General features: G+C 39.3%; 1 protein-coding gene across 2 annotated transcripts in view; it reads left to right on the top strand.

The window, feature by feature from the left end:
* The first annotated feature begins 1,688 nt into the window (after positions 1-1,688).
* The window catches only part of Rps6ka3 (ribosomal protein S6 kinase A3), a 103,633-nt gene continuing 89,755 nt past the window's right edge, over positions 1,689-15,566 (top strand). Inside the window, exon 1 of one of the 2 annotated variants that reach the window (XM_059250292.1) lies at positions 1,689-1,791. In XM_059250292.1, coding sequence (XP_059106275.1) covers positions 1,723-1,791 — 69 coding nt within the window. In that variant the 5' untranslated portion in view covers positions 1,689-1,722. The remainder of the gene's footprint in view (positions 1,792-15,566) is intronic. The other variant, XM_059250293.1, reaches the window with a different exon arrangement.

The following is a 15,566-nucleotide window of genomic DNA, read 5'->3' as shown; positions in this document are numbered from 1 at the left end:
AAAGGCGTGCAGGGAGAGCGCAGCGGGGGGACGCGCTGTGGTAGCCAAGCGTGGGAGGTTAGAGATGCCTCCTTCCAGGCCTCAGGGATTGAAGAAATCAAGCTGGCCTGAGATTTCCCTGGGCTTTTTTTTCCCCCTTCCCGATGCAGGGCGATTAGCCAGGGGCTGCAGTAGCTTTCCACTCAACCCAGCGACTTTCACACTTTTCTACCCAGGCATACAGCGCGCTTAAGCAGCAGGCGCGACAAACCCAGTATTGAACCTTCCTGGAACCCACTCTGAGCGTCCAGGCCTTAATTCTCAAACTCTTAGAATTCTGCGGCTCTGATGCCTACTGGGGATTGGGTTCCCTTAACCCAGGGCTTCCTCTTCTTGGGCAGGAGGAGGAGTCACAACCTCCCCCTCCCTTTCTCCTCCGCCTACGACCAGCTTGATTTAAAAAAAAAAAAAAACTAATCTTTTATTTAAAGTCAACGGAGGAGCAGGAGCCCCGCGCTCCTGCCTACAAGATATTTTTACTAACTCCTTAATCTCTGCCAAGGAGGGCAACCTTAAGGAACCTCTGTTTTCTCTTTGAAGATTTAGGTAGCAAGGGAGGGGTGTGACAGTCTGGACTGAAATTCGAGGGCTCTACGCACTTGGGAAGGGTTATTGGGGAGGAAGTAGGATCGGACGAAAAAAAATCGCAAATACTAACAATTTAACACAAGAATCAACTTTAAAAGCTTTGAATCAAACTGGGAGTTGAACCTACATGCAGCTGACTCCCTGGCACGAAGCCTCTCTAGTCCCTGTACAAGCCAGAGGAAAGGGGTCAGGTGAATACTCAGCATGTGACCCCGAAGAGGGAGTCTTGGGCCTGGAGGGGATGTGCCCATAGCCTAGGCGCGCCCACGCGCACCCCTGGAGGAGAAAGGCCGAAAAGACATCTCCCGCCTCCACCCCGGGCTGCTAGCACGGGACTGCGCCCCCAGCGCCCTGCCTAGCTTCTCCAGCTGAGCGCAACCACTCTGCTCTCCCAGTCTCAACGAGCCTCCAACCTGCTTGGACTCGTGGCAGTTAAAGTCACCCAGCCTCTCGTCCTTCCTGCATTGCCCATTTCTCCCCCACCCCACCCCCCAACTCCCGCCAACGCCCCCAAATCTCTTGGGCTCGCCCTTCCTGAAAGTAGGCGAGGCCCCGAAGCTGAGGCTGGGGAGAAGGAGGAGGAGGAGGGGAGGGGGTGGGAAAGGGGAGGAGCCGAGCGTAGCGGCCCAAGGGCGTGTCCTGCACTAGCCACGCCCCTGGGTGCGCGCGGTGGTGGTGGTGGCCGCCCAGCCTCGCTCTGAGAGACAGGTATCGCTTAGACGCCATGTTGTGAGCGGAAGTGGGGGAGCGCGCGGCGGTCGCTGTTCTGCTGGGAGCGGGCGCGGGAACCGGCGGGGAGGGGAGGTGGGGGGCGGAGCCGTAGTCCGGGCGGCGGAAGGAGGAGAGGAAGAAAGGGGCGAGCCCTGGTGCCTGGCGGCGGCGCGAGGCTCTCACTCCGAGTGCGGGCAGCTGTGGCCAGGCGCTGGGCGTTCGGGCGGTCAGTGTCGGCGTCGAGCTTGCTCTCGGGAGCCGCCGCTGGTCTGCTGCTGCTTCCCGACTCTGCCTTGCGCTCGAGCGGCGAAGGAGCCGGGCCGGCCGTGGGGCGGGTGGGGAGGGAGGAGGTGGTGAAGGCGGCGGGCCGGGGAGGGGGGGAAGATGCCGCTGGCGCAGCTGGCGGACCCGTGGCAGAAGATGGCTGTGGAGAGCCCTTCCGACAGCGCTGAGGTGAGTGCAGCCGGACGGCGGGGCAGGCGCGCCCCTTCCCCACGCCCCCGCCGGTTAGCTCTCTTCCCTGGGTGCCCTTCGACCATCTTCTCCGGCTCACATCTTGTCCCGGGTGCGGGATTCTGCTTTGGGTCGTTGGGGTTTGCCCATCTGTCTATTCCTCCCTCCCTCCCTCCCTCCCTCACCTCTCCTTAGCATCTTTTATTTTGGGGAGGGGGCTGCCGGTGTGGCGGCGCGTGGGGTTTGGAGTGGGCGCTGAGGCTTTGCAAGAAGCCGGTTTTAATCAACTTTGCGTGGGGGAAGCAGGAGGCAGAGCGGGAGCCGGCGGGGAGTTGGGAAGTTTGGCCCTGCGGGCTCCGGGGGGCTTCTCCGGATTCTTAGCGACTTTGGGGTAATGGGTTCGGTTCACCCTGGATCCAAGTCTTGAGTCTGGCCGAGGGAGGGGGTTACTGCAGAGAGACAGGCACACGCAGGGCAGGGTGGTGAGCCATGAGGGCTTTGAGTAAGGGGTACAGGACTGAGGGGTACCCCCCTATCTGCCGCAGCGCTTTCTGCTGCTGCGAAAGGAAAACGGGACGCCCCCGATCCCCTACTCCTCGGTTTTTGAGGTCACTGAGTTGTAAGACCCCGAGTATAACTTTGTTTCTTGCCGGTGGAGGTGAGCGGGTGAAATTCAAGATCAGCGGTTGTTGTAAAGGGCTATCTGGTTTTCCTCGCCTGGGATCTGGTGACCATCCCTGAGATACCCACCCCAGTGTCAAAAAGCCCAAACAATATACCCAAACAAGGCAAAACAGAATTTCTGCGGACACATCCCAGCACTGAGCATTTCGCAGCCGCCTCTGTCCCAGAATCAACTCGAGATCTGAGAAAATAATACCGACAAGATCCATTCCAGGGTATCAGCGCTCCTCTCCAGAGTGGAAAATCAGTTCCTGATGGTGGCGCGTCTGTGATTCTTCTTTCTTGACTTTTCGCTGCCTTCTGTCCTCACAGCGGACTTTAGGGGATTACAGGATGATAGGCTGGGTGTGTGTAATAGTTACTGAGCGAGTGACCCCATTTCTGGAAAGCATGACTGAAACGCGGGGGTGGAATCGGGCAGGCTCTGATGAGTGGTGTACTTGGCGGCAGCCGCTGCCCCTGCCGGCCTCCGCAGTATGAGAGGTGGATAGGGTTACTGGTTACGTCAGTAAAACTCAAGCTCAGTTTGGTGTGAGATGCGGGACACTTATATTCTCCAGGAGGGGGAAGGGGAGGAGGACAGGAATCCTTTCAAATCGTTTTTCAGGTTTTTTTCTCTAGTCACTCCATTGCCATATAAAAATATTTACTTGATCTTCCTAAATGCAGGAAGAGTTGTAATAAAGCATACGAGTCCGTACTTAATATATTTTGCTACTAGATAATGCCTTTAATATCTAAATGCTTCTCAAAAATATAAAAGACATAGATATATATTGCCATATTTTTTAAAGGAAAGGCCGGTGGGAAAAAAAAGAAATGGTGTTTTTAAGACTGGCAGAATTACAAGAATTTTATTTAAATTTGAGAGCCAATAGGATTCTGTAAATCTTTAATAACAGTTAATTTTAGAATATTTAATCGTCATTTGAATGGATACTGTGAAAAACCATATGGCAAGGGAGCCTTTTCATTTTTTTCCTTCAGAAAAAAATTGCATTTAAAAATACAGCTATCAAGGTGCTTAAAATGTTCCCAAAGTACTACACCTGTCGAAAACATTATATATGCTTAGACTCTGCTTTTTAATTTAGTTTTTTTTTTCTTAGTATTTTGGAGACAGCCCAGGCTGGCCTGCAACTCACTATGTAGACCAGGCTGGCCTTGGACTTACAGAGATCTGCTTGCCTCTGCCTCCTAAGCACTGTGGTTAAGGCATATGCCTCCATGCCCAGATATGAGTCTGCTTTTTAAATACACACAACAACAATTACGTTTCAAAATGAATCCACTGATGCATTAAAAATGATTTGTTAAAGATATACCTCAACAAATTGCCTTTAGATAGTTTGTTTCCTTTGGTTGTTAAATTGTAATCCACATTTTTTTTTCCTTGGCATGTGTCAATATGCAGGTAGAAATCATTTAAAATTCTACTTTATCCTTTTTCTGTATAGTATGCATTAGATAAAGAAAATACAAACTTACTTATTTAGCATCTACTATATGCAAAGGTATTGTGGTATATCTGCTGTTTCATTTTATCCTTCCTGTAACCCAGCAGAGAGGATTGTGGTATCCATTGTTACAGATTAGGAAACTAAATTCAGTAGTTAAGAGCACAAAGATTATAAATAGTAAATGGCAGAGCCATAATTTGAAGCCAGGTAGATACAATTTGTGTGCTTTGCTTTGTGTTAGAATAGATGCTTCAAATCATTTGTAGAAAGAGTCAAGGCATAAACATGCTAATAGTTAGAGATCATGTATTCTTCATAAGCAAATATAAGATCTGATTTGGAAAAGCATCAATATATATAATATATATTAATTATACACATAATATTTATATATATATGTGGGTGTGTGGGTGTGCTTGCATGTATCAGTGTCATGTTTTCCAAAGCCTGGTGGATAAGATTCCACAAATTGTAATTTCTAAAAAAATTGTTTACTATTCTAGCATAAAATATGTCAGAGTTAGGTGTTGCCTAGATTTATTAAAAGTAGACTTCAACACATTGCCTTTAGATACTCTATTTCCTTTGGTTGTTAAGCTATTGCAAGTAAAATAGTTCTGATATGATTTTAAAATACTGAAACCAGTGAGAGAAGAGTTGAGAGTTTTCATAAAGAGCTAATATTGATACCCATTATTATGCCATCTCCTCCCCAGTAGACTCACATCCTGGAATAATTGTATTTTACCAGAGAAATATCAGGGTTTCTAAAGAAATATTTGCTTGAGCAAATGCATCAGAAATTTCTTCTCCATGCTAAAAGATTTTAAGGTTGGTTTGTATAGGATTACATTTATGGTGTCATCACTAGATAGACTGAGCTCTTGAAAACAAACTCTTTTTTATTTCTCTGAATCCTCAGCAATTAACACAATGCCTGGCACATACATATTATGAACTCAATAAATGTCTGCTAAGTGAATTATGAAAGTCGGGAATAGGGTGCTTATGATTCTTAATCTATGTTCTTATCATTTTAATTCCTCATTGAACTATGAACAATTTTAGAAGACCTGTATGCCTCTAAAAACAGTTTCTTCATTCCTTCACACCAGCCTTCCTGCTTTAAGACCTCACACAAGTCTCATGGTGTTCAAAACAAAACCCCTTGTGGTTGAACTCAAACATGGGTCATAGCATGATAGGCTAGAAGTAGGCCAAATGTTTAAGGCAAATTTAGGATAATGAAGTACTATGTAAGCAAAGTCGGGTTATTAGAAGATTAAAAAAAAATCAAAATCACTTCCTTAGTAGATATTCAGAAGTTCTTAATGGATTACTTTAAGTTGCAAGTACTTTTTTATTTGATATTTGACTGTTTAGGGGGTAGATATCAAGGAATTGTGGTTCTTCTACAAATCCATTGCCACTGCTGTCAGAGACAAATATCACCAGATGACCAGCCTAACTTAAAGTATATGATCTTCCTTAGTTGCACTAGAATTGGGATAAATGCTAATCTAAATAGAAAACAATGTGAAAGTAATAAAATGAAAGTTATTTTTTGCTCTTTAAAAATACAATGCAATGTATTGTATATAATATGAACAATGTTTTTATTCAATGTGTTGCATAAAAATAGCCACCTTGACTTCCTTTAAGTAACAAGTACCTAACAGGCATTGAAAAATACTATATTTGATAACAAAAAATAAGACCTTTGTATTGTAGATTTAGTGAACATGCAGCCATTTTTAACCTCAAAAATTATACAGTAACCCTTATTATAATACAGCATAGGTAGCGGGTGGTGGTGGCGCACAGCTTTAATCCAAGCATGCAGTAGGCAGAGGCAGGTGGATCTCTGTGAGTTCTAAGCCAGCCTGGTCTACAGAGTGAGTTCCAGGAAAAGTGCCAAAGCTACACAGAGAAACCCTGTCTCAAAAAAAAAAAACCAAAAACAACAACAACAACAAAAAAACAGCATAGGGTGTCTACAGTGCTTCTAATATGTATTATATAGATTTTTTTTTTTGGGACAGGGTTTCTCTGTGTAGCTTTGCGCCTTTCCTGGAACTCACTTGGTAGCCCAGGCTGGCCTTGAACTCACAGAGATCCACCTGGCTCTGCCTCCCGAGTGCTGGGATTATAAAGGCATGCGCCACCACCGCCCGGCTCATATTATATAGATTTCTTAAGTTTAATCTGTTCAGAAAGTGTTTTATTCACCTATGATGATTGACTTTGAACAAATGTTTTATTAAGTTCTTTTCTGTTTCTTGTTCATTTTTACCACTTTTCGGGGTTTTTTTTGTTTTGTTTTTTTGTTTTTTATTTCCCCCAAGTGAAGATCTGAAGTGAGGGCAGATACTGCTTTTGTCAACTGTCAAGTAACGGTGACACATTACTGAATATTTCATTGTTTTCAGTAATTCTGATACAGGACAATGTTTTTTTAAAACTCCAGAAACCTGCTTTATTTTGGCAGCCGTATCCTGTATTAGAGTGTATCCAAAATGTGAAACTTCCCATGTTCCTTTGAACTTTAAGATAAAGAGAGAAAAGTGTTTATTCAAAGAAGTAAGTATAGGCACACTTGGACTTCTTTACTACAATTTTGGAAATCACAATAAATATATCCTAATTTTACATAAGAAAATGACATAATTTAGATGTGTACTCCTGAAACAAGGATTTGACTTGGTAAGTTGTAAAATAAATAGAAGTGTAGTAAATTATTTATCTAGAAGTTTGAATTGAAGAATTATTCTTAAAGTTTTCCTTTATTATTATCCACTAAAAAATTCTTATCATTGTCACAGTTAACAAGATTTATTCTATCCTTCCATGCTCGAGAACATGTATAGTGCCAGGCTATAAATAATGAGTGAAGTCAGAGTGGCCCAGTTCACTCATTACACATTGGATACTTTAGGCCCAGTGGCTCAGATTGTAATGAAGGATAATAACATTTGCTTGTCTCTCTAATGATGCATAAGTATAATAGTGTTCAATTGTTAAGGTATTTTGGTGAAAAATGCATTTTAAGCCTTGAAATACACCTGCACAAGTGTGTGTGTGTGTGTGTGTGTGTGTGTGTGTGTGTGTGTGTGTACATGTGTATATGTATTTACATCCTGTTCTCTGAATTAATATCATACAAAAATTAAGTGATTAAGTTTTAATACATAGTATTAACACATCCTCATACCCACCAATGTGTTGTTTAGATTTAATACAGTGACTACTTATATTATGAATTTGGAACTACTCAGCTACTCAGATAGTCTGATTCATCAGTTTAATAGCAAAAATCATAAACACAAAGGAAAATATAAACAATAAATCTTACTTGCTAAGTAAAATGTGTCTAGATTCAACTAAATAAGTATATTTCACAGGTACACTATGTACATATTATAAAACAAGTACAGAAGAAAATATGCTCATATAGCATATAATGATCATTTAGTACATTTGATCTACTCTAAGTGAATTAATTAGTTATTATTTATAGTTAAGAGTTTCAGCTTTATCACTTTGAAATTTAGAAGGAACTTTGTGAGATCATTTGCTTCCTGCAAAAGTGTTTTTTTTTTTTTTTTAAATTTGGAGCTATAAAGTCCTGTGTTTTGAGTCTTGGCCTTGCCTCTGAATAACTTTCTAACCACATCAAGGTTTTTTGCAGTGTCTGTTCTTGAATCTTCAAAAATAAGTATAAAAGTATTGACTTCAGAGTTGTGATGAGAATTAAATGAAATGATAATGTGTATAAAATAATTGTATACTCTATGATTTGTGTTTATTAAATGATACTTATAAATGACTTGCTTAAAGAACTGTCTTCTTGGATATTTTTTTTCCAGAATTAAGTAAAGCAGGTAAAATTGTTTATTTGATTGATCATTTTAAACAGAATCATTGTAATATCTGAATATACATGTAAAGGTAAGATTAAACAGAAATCTCTTCAGTCTTGTCCTTTTTTTGTTGTTCTTTGCAAATATTATCTTTAAATACAAACCAATAAAGAGCATCATGAAGGACATGTAAGGAAAAGGAGGACAGAAAAGAGTATTCCCATTTTAAAACTTGAAACCAGAAGGTGTGTTATAAACTGGCATGCCAGTTTTTTTTCTTAGAGATAAATAAAATGATAGTAGACCTTATGCATGATGCTGTCTTATGATCAGTGAAATACAGGATGGCCTGTATATTGATTTCTTGAAGATAATGTATTTGTGAAGAAATAATTAGTCAGTATGTAGCATCAATAGATAGAATTTTGATTTTTTTAAAGTACATCAAAACAAGGTATACACATATTTTCATTATTTAGGTTTAATCAGTTCTTGTTTTATTAGGGAAATTAATATAGTATGTCTCCCTTCCCATTATTGTAAGTATATTTATTTTGGTTATTGAACAGGCCATGGATAAATAGGATTTCCTGTCTAGAAATGTAAGCCTTTGGATTTTGTCTGTTTTGAGGTGTTGGTATTTTAAAAACTTTAAATACTATAGAGTATTTTACAGAGAAAACTCTAGAGACACTCTTAAAGTCTCCAGAGACTCTGGAATTGTTATTAAAGGATATATGTGACCCAGCAATCAACTGCCCCCTCTAAAAAATAAGAACACATGACATCAGTAAGTTTAAAAAATGTGGAGTTAAATGAGATTAAACCAGTATCTTTACTGCATAATTTCTGAGAACGTTTAATATGTACACAGTGAAACTGCAAAACAGTATTTGAGCCAGGGGTATATAGTGAGATCCTGTGTTTATAAAACAAATAAGGGGGGCACGCTTTTAATCCCAGCACTCAGGAGGCAGAGCCAGGCGGATCTCTGTGAGTTCGAGGCCAGCCTGGACTACCAAGTGAGTTCCAGGAAAGGCACAAAGCTACACAGAGAAACCCTGTCTCAAAAAAGCAAAAAAAAGCAAAAAAAAAAAAAAGCAAAACAACAAAAATTGTATTTGAGACTTGATGTCAGGGTCCTGTTTTCATGAACCACCTATTGGAATCTTAAACAACACAAGTGTTTTACAGAGCAGTTTCAGAAAGTTCAGTACCTTCATTATTACCTGTAGAAGAGCTCCTATTTTTAATTGACTATACTGAAGCTTTTGACTTTGTCAAGAAAAATTTCGTTTCACTTTTAATTAAAATCTTTCTAAGTTGTACAATAAATTTCCAACTCAGTAGTGAACTAAAATTTAAATATAAGATGTCTCAGTGGGTAAAGATGCTTACTCACCAAGCCTGATGACCTGAATTCAATCCTGGGGCCCACATAGCAGAAGGAGATATATATATATATGTGTGTGTGTGTGTGTGTGTGTGTGTGTGTATATATATATATATAGAGAGAGAGAGAGAGAGAGAGAGAGAGAAATATAGATATATAGATATATATTCAACTCACATAAATTGTCCTCTGATCTCCACACATGGGTATGCCATGGCACATGTGCACTATAACTTGATTGTGCCCCATTCCCAGCAAATAAATGTTAAGAACACAAACTTTTAAATAAACCATTTTAAAATTAAAGGTTTTGATTTGATTTTTGATAATCCTTAGTTATATAGTTCTTTAATATCAAGCCTTTACTAAATTACCCCTATGTTAACTTCCTCTAACTTTTGTCAGGTATTCACAATTTTTAATTTTTTTTCTTTTTGTTTTCAGATAAGATCTCAGTGTAGTCCAGGCTGGCCTCAGATTTGCTGTATGGCTCAGACTGGCCTAAAACTTCTGATCCTCTAGCCTCAGCTTTCCAAGTGATGGGATTATATGTGTGCACTACCATGCTCAACTTTTTTAAAAAAATAGGTGGAGTTTTTTTGTTTGTCTGTTTGGTTTTTACTGTGTGCCACTTTATTCTTCTGTCAATCTTTCTGCCACCTCACATTCTCCTTTTTTTTTTAATTAACTGCTTCTAACTTACAGTTAGAGGGTAGAAAACTAGAGTTAATATGATGGAGCCATTTTTACCTGGGAATATTTCGATTTCATTTTTTAAATTCACCAAATAATGTAAAAAGATGTCCTCAACCTTCTGTTAGACTCTGTCCATTATGTAGAGCAGGGGTGTCAAAATTTTGATATTGCAACTTGACATCATTTATAGATAGCACATAGTTATCTAGGGACTTGTGTAATGTAGACATACCTAGAGGATCAGGTATTTACTGGACATACTACCTAATAGTAAATGGTAATTTTATGTTTTGGCATACCCTAACAAATGGCTCATTGCCTTCTCTTAAAGATGTCAGCTACAAAGTAGAATGTGAATGAAGTAACGACTAGGCAGCTATGAAGTGGAAAGCTAGCCTGTCTCCCTACGTGTAATCAGGTTTTCATACTATGGGTCCAATTTTGTTCTTGGGAGATTTTGCTGGTTTCCCAAATATTAGATATTTTACACTTAGGTATCAGTCCAAAAGCACTTTTCTATTTCTTCGTTCTTCTCTGATAATAGAAGTAGTATTACAGGCAAAGTAAGTTAAAGAGAATTTCTTCATCTTAGCTAATATAGTCTCTTACACACGTTAGGTGTTGACTGTTTTGTTGACCATATAAATTAATTTTTATATCATCATCTTATATAGGATGATCTTTAAAGCTGACCTGGTCATCTAGTTTACTGTGTGCGTAACTCTAATCCTTTGGTTCACAAAGCTTGTTGTAGGAAACTTAGTTCAGTCATATGATATGTGTTAGAAGCAGGTATCAAATGATAGCCTGAAGCAAAAGACCATTTTGTCACTAATAAATTGAACTACATCTTACGTGCAGTGGTTGGGACAAAAATGTTTGTTCTAGGGTTGGGGATTTAGCTCAGTGGTAGAGCACTTGCTAAGGCCCTGGGTTCAGTCCTCAGCTCCAGGGGGGAAAAAAATCTTTGTTCTAAAGATCTTATAAAACCTACAGTAAAATCCTCAACATTAGAATGTTATTTATTTCTTCACATTTGGGAACAGAGGTGGCTGTTTTTATTTTTTATTCTGAAAACAGTATAAAATAATGAAGATTTACTTTTAAAAGAACTGTTAGCTAGACATAGTGATACATACATGTAATACTAGTGCATGGGAGATGAAGACTTGAGGACGAGGTTTAAGGTCATCCTGGACTACATATATCAAGTTTGAGACCAGTCTGAGCTATGTGAGACTTACCTCAACTGGAGAAAAAAATGGATCCGGGGATATGGTTTGGTGGATAAAAACAGTTACCATATAAACATGAAGACCTGAGTTTGAATTTGCAGAACTCATTCATGCAAAAGCCAGATTTGTAGCATGAGCATTTGTATGTATTTCCATCACTCCTACTGGGAGGTAAAAGGCAGAGAGAGAAACAATTCCCTGAAACTCAAGGGCCAGATGGCCTGGCTTGTGCAGAGGAGAAACAACATAGACCCAGTCTCAAATAAGGTAGAAGGAGAGGACCTTTAGATATTGTCCTCTGATCTCCACGTGTGCACTTTGGCTTATGCATACCCACACTCTTCTCACATGCACATGCATACATACACATTGTACACACACACAAACATAAATTATTTTTTTTAAAACTGAGAGGGGTCTGGGGAGATGGCTGAGCAGTTAAGAATGCCTGCTACTGTTCTTCCAGGGGACTGGACTTTAGTGTCTAGCACCCATGTCCTTCATTGGACTTAACCACCTGTAACTCCAACTCCAGGGGATCTGTCGCCCTCTTCTGGCTTCTGTGGGCATCTATATGCACTTGCAACCTCCCTTGCTCATATAAATAAAAAACCAAATTATTTTATAAAATTAAAACTTGTAGCTCGGTACCATTCAATATAGTATTAATGGTGGGTTATTAAGCACTTGAAATACAGTTAGCTGAAGAACAATTCTAGGGATGGAACACAGGACTTCACATATGCTAGGGAATTGCCCTGTCACTAAGCTACCTCCAAGCCCTGAATTTTCAGTTTAGTTTAAATAGTCACCTGTGTTTATTGTCTACTATATAGACCAATGCAGTCATAGGTTATAAGGATTTGTATGAATAGAACTCCCCTTTTCCTTCTAGTTCAGTGTTCAGTTTCCTGTTCTTCTTATTTGTGTTTTGAAATGAACAGACTAAGGCATTTTTCTAAATAAAAATATATTTGATATACGTTTTTCACAATTAACAGTTACTCCTTCCCTATTCTGATGATTTTTAGAAGCCTCCTTAAGTGATGTATGTTCCCAATTCACCATTCTCTTTAGTAGTTTTGCTGATGTCATTTCCTGTTGAAGCAGTGAGAATATTTAGCTATCAAAATGTAAAAATTATAAGCTTCCTCTTGTGGACTGAGCTGTGGACAGAAGTATTAAACAAAATAGGGCAGAAAATAACAATTATATTCTGTGTTATTGAATGAAAAAATGCTGCATGGTAATTTATATTCTGTACATTCTACTGTGCTACTTAAAACTAAAAGTGGGCTTAAGTGCCTTGGCACTTGAAACTTTTAATTTAGTATAGAATTTTGGAACTAAGAACAATTTAGCCCTATTCTATGTAAGAAAACTGAGACCTAGCCAGATGTTGTGGCACACCTTTAATCCCAGCCTTTGGAAGGTAGAGGCAGACAGATAGCTGTGAGTTTGAGGCCAGCTTGATGGACATAGTGAGTTCCAGGACAGCCAGGGCTGTGTACAGAGACTCTGTCTCTCACGTACACAGACACTCACACAGAAACACACAAAACTGAGACCCGTTCAGAACATCCCATTTCACTAAAATTCATTTTTCTATCCACTACATACATAATTTAAAAGTAATTATTTAAAACTGTCTTAAATAGAATAAAGAGCCACTATGTAAAAATTTAAACATTTTTCTCTTCTATTTGTTAATTTTAACTTTGTTTGCTTTGTCAGAATACTAAAATCAATTTTCCTTAACTTTATGTTGTAAATTTGGAAAATTCAGCCAGTCCTTAGGGTAAAGAAACAACTTGGTAACAGCCCTACCTGCAATCAAATAGTGTGGAGTGTGTCAAGGTCACTACTCTCTCCTAAATGAATGGACACTCACATCTCCCAAGTGCCCTTTGGATTGGGTACTTGGTGTGTTTGAACTGGAATGAGGGATATCGTTATTCTTATCTGGGGAAGTTGAAGCCCAGAGGGAAAGAAACTGCTCATAAGATTGCATAGCTAGTTAACAGGAGCAAAGATTCAAACCCAAGTTTCACAGATTGCAGATTGCACTGACTTTCAACTGAGTTGGCATGCTTGAATTGAAAACATCCAGATGAGTAATGCCATCTAGATGAAATCATCTATAATGCAGAAAGTATCCAAATGGTTTGCGTAAGTGGCTGTGTTTGTGAGAATGTAAGGAGGTTAATGACTTAGAAAGATAGGCACCTTCTCATGTATGTGAAGTCCTCTCAATGAGGTCGATGGAGGATGTGATCCTGGCATAAATTAGGAATACTGTTCATAATAGAAACAATGTCTGTGTAGTAAGGAAAGTCAATAAAAATTAATACTGCTTTGCAATACGGCCTTTTTAAAATAGCCTGAGTAAAAACATTTCACATTATATGGGAAAATGCATTCAGATTTATAAACAGCTATGTTACCATTGAAACAGAGTATCTTGTATTTGAGGTGGAGAAGAAGGAGGCTGTCTAAACATTATTTACCAGCTGTCCTTATAGAAGCCCCTCCAGTAGGAATTTGAGTAAATGTGGCTTGTTACTTGCAGTTTTTTAATAAATCATTACCTATTGATATTTGACTCTTCCTTTCAGAAAAAAAGGCCTATAAGATACTCTTTTAAAGTGCCAGGAAGTAGGATCTGCTTCAACTAAAAAACAACAACAAAAAACAAACCTTAATACTTGAAAAAATAGTTATGTTGCTGTAGCATAAGAAAAGGAAAAATTTAAAGTTATGCAATCAGTGAATTCGTTTATTATACTTTTAAACAAATCAAGTGGCCTTAATTTTTGAGATAGAAATTATAGATTTACTACAAGATTTACCCTTATAAAGTACATGTAATAAAACATTGACTGAAACCAACTTGGGGAAGAACCAGTTTATTTGGCTTACACATCCTCATAATTGAGGGAAGTCTGGATCATTGAGGGAAGTTGAGGCAGGAACTCAGTCAAGAGCTGAAGCAGATAGAGGAACACTGCTTACTGACTTGCTCTCCATGGCTTCTCAGCTTGTTTGCTTATACAACCCAGGACCATCTACCCAGGGGTGGCCCAGTCCACAGTGGGCTGGACCCTCCCACATCAGTCATGAATCAAGAAAATACCCTCATAGACATGCCCACAGATGAATCTGATAGAAACAATTCCTCAGTTGAGGTCTCCTCTTCCCAGTTAACTCTGGTTTGTATCTAGTTGACAAAAAACTAACCAACACAATGACTCGCTCTTACTATAGTCACAAAAATGTGCATCCATTACCTGTCTGATTCTAGAACATTGCCATTACTCCAAGAAGAAATGCCCTACTCATTAACAGTCACATTTCCCCACACTTGCTGGCAACCACTGATCTATTTTCTGTCTTTATAGTTACCTATTAGATCCTACAATAAATGGCCTTTGTATATGTTGTCTTATCATGATGTTTTCAAGGATCATCTATGTTGTGTAGAATGTATCAGTGCTTCTATACTTTTTCCCATATTGTATGAGTATGCCACATTTTGTTTACTCATCAGCTGATGGAATTTGACTTATTTCAAACTTCTACCTTTTGATTATTATGAATAATGGTATTAATGTTTGAGTAAAGGTTTTGTGTGAGTATATATTTTCAATTATTTTATGTATTAGAAGTAAAGTTGTGGAGTTACGTGATCTATGGTTAACATTTTTGAGGAATTACCAAACTCTTTTACAACTCATTTTCACCATTTTCCATTGCCCTTAATAGTATTTCTCTACGTTTTCCCCAACATGTGTTACATTTCTTTACTGAAACTGTCTGTAGTCAGTATAAAGTATCTCCTTGTTTTGATTTGTATTTTCCTAGTAACTAATGATATTAAGGATCGTTCCATTTGCTTTTTGTCCTAATTTCTGTGCTTGTTACTGATTTAGACATTTAAATGGTTTTTTTTTCTCTAGAGAAAAAGAAAGTGCCCTATATGTCTATATTCTCCAAAACTTTCCCTAGAACAGTGGGTTTTCAATTGGATTCATAAAGGCCTAGGTTCTATGAACATGCTTTAGGTTACCTCATCACCTAGTACATTTTAGCTAAGCAGGAGCAGAGTTCCTTGAAGAACACAACATAGAGATATAGACTGATTATAGAAAGCTACAGATACTTCAGAAAGTACTCTTGAAGGTGAAGGCAGGGAATAGCCCCCTAGGTCTTGGAAACTCAGTAGATTTTTTTAAGCAAAAATATAGAAATATGTTGATAATCAGAAATAGTCTAAAAAAAATCTCCAAAGTTAAGTGTATTAAAGGAATTCTTTTTAAGAATCCTTCTCAGACAGGCAGTTGTGGCGCTGCCTTTAATCCCAGCAATTGAGAGGCAGAGGCAGGTGGATCTCTGTGAGTTCAAGGCCAGCCTGGACTACAGAGCAAGTTCTGGGACAGCCAGAGCTGTT

Source organism: Peromyscus eremicus, chromosome X, assembly GCF_949786415.1.
Source record: "Peromyscus eremicus chromosome X, PerEre_H2_v1, whole genome shotgun sequence".
Classification (NCBI taxonomy): Eukaryota; Metazoa; Chordata; class Mammalia; order Rodentia; family Cricetidae; genus Peromyscus; species Peromyscus eremicus.
This window is presented reverse-complemented; position numbering and strand designations above follow the sequence as displayed.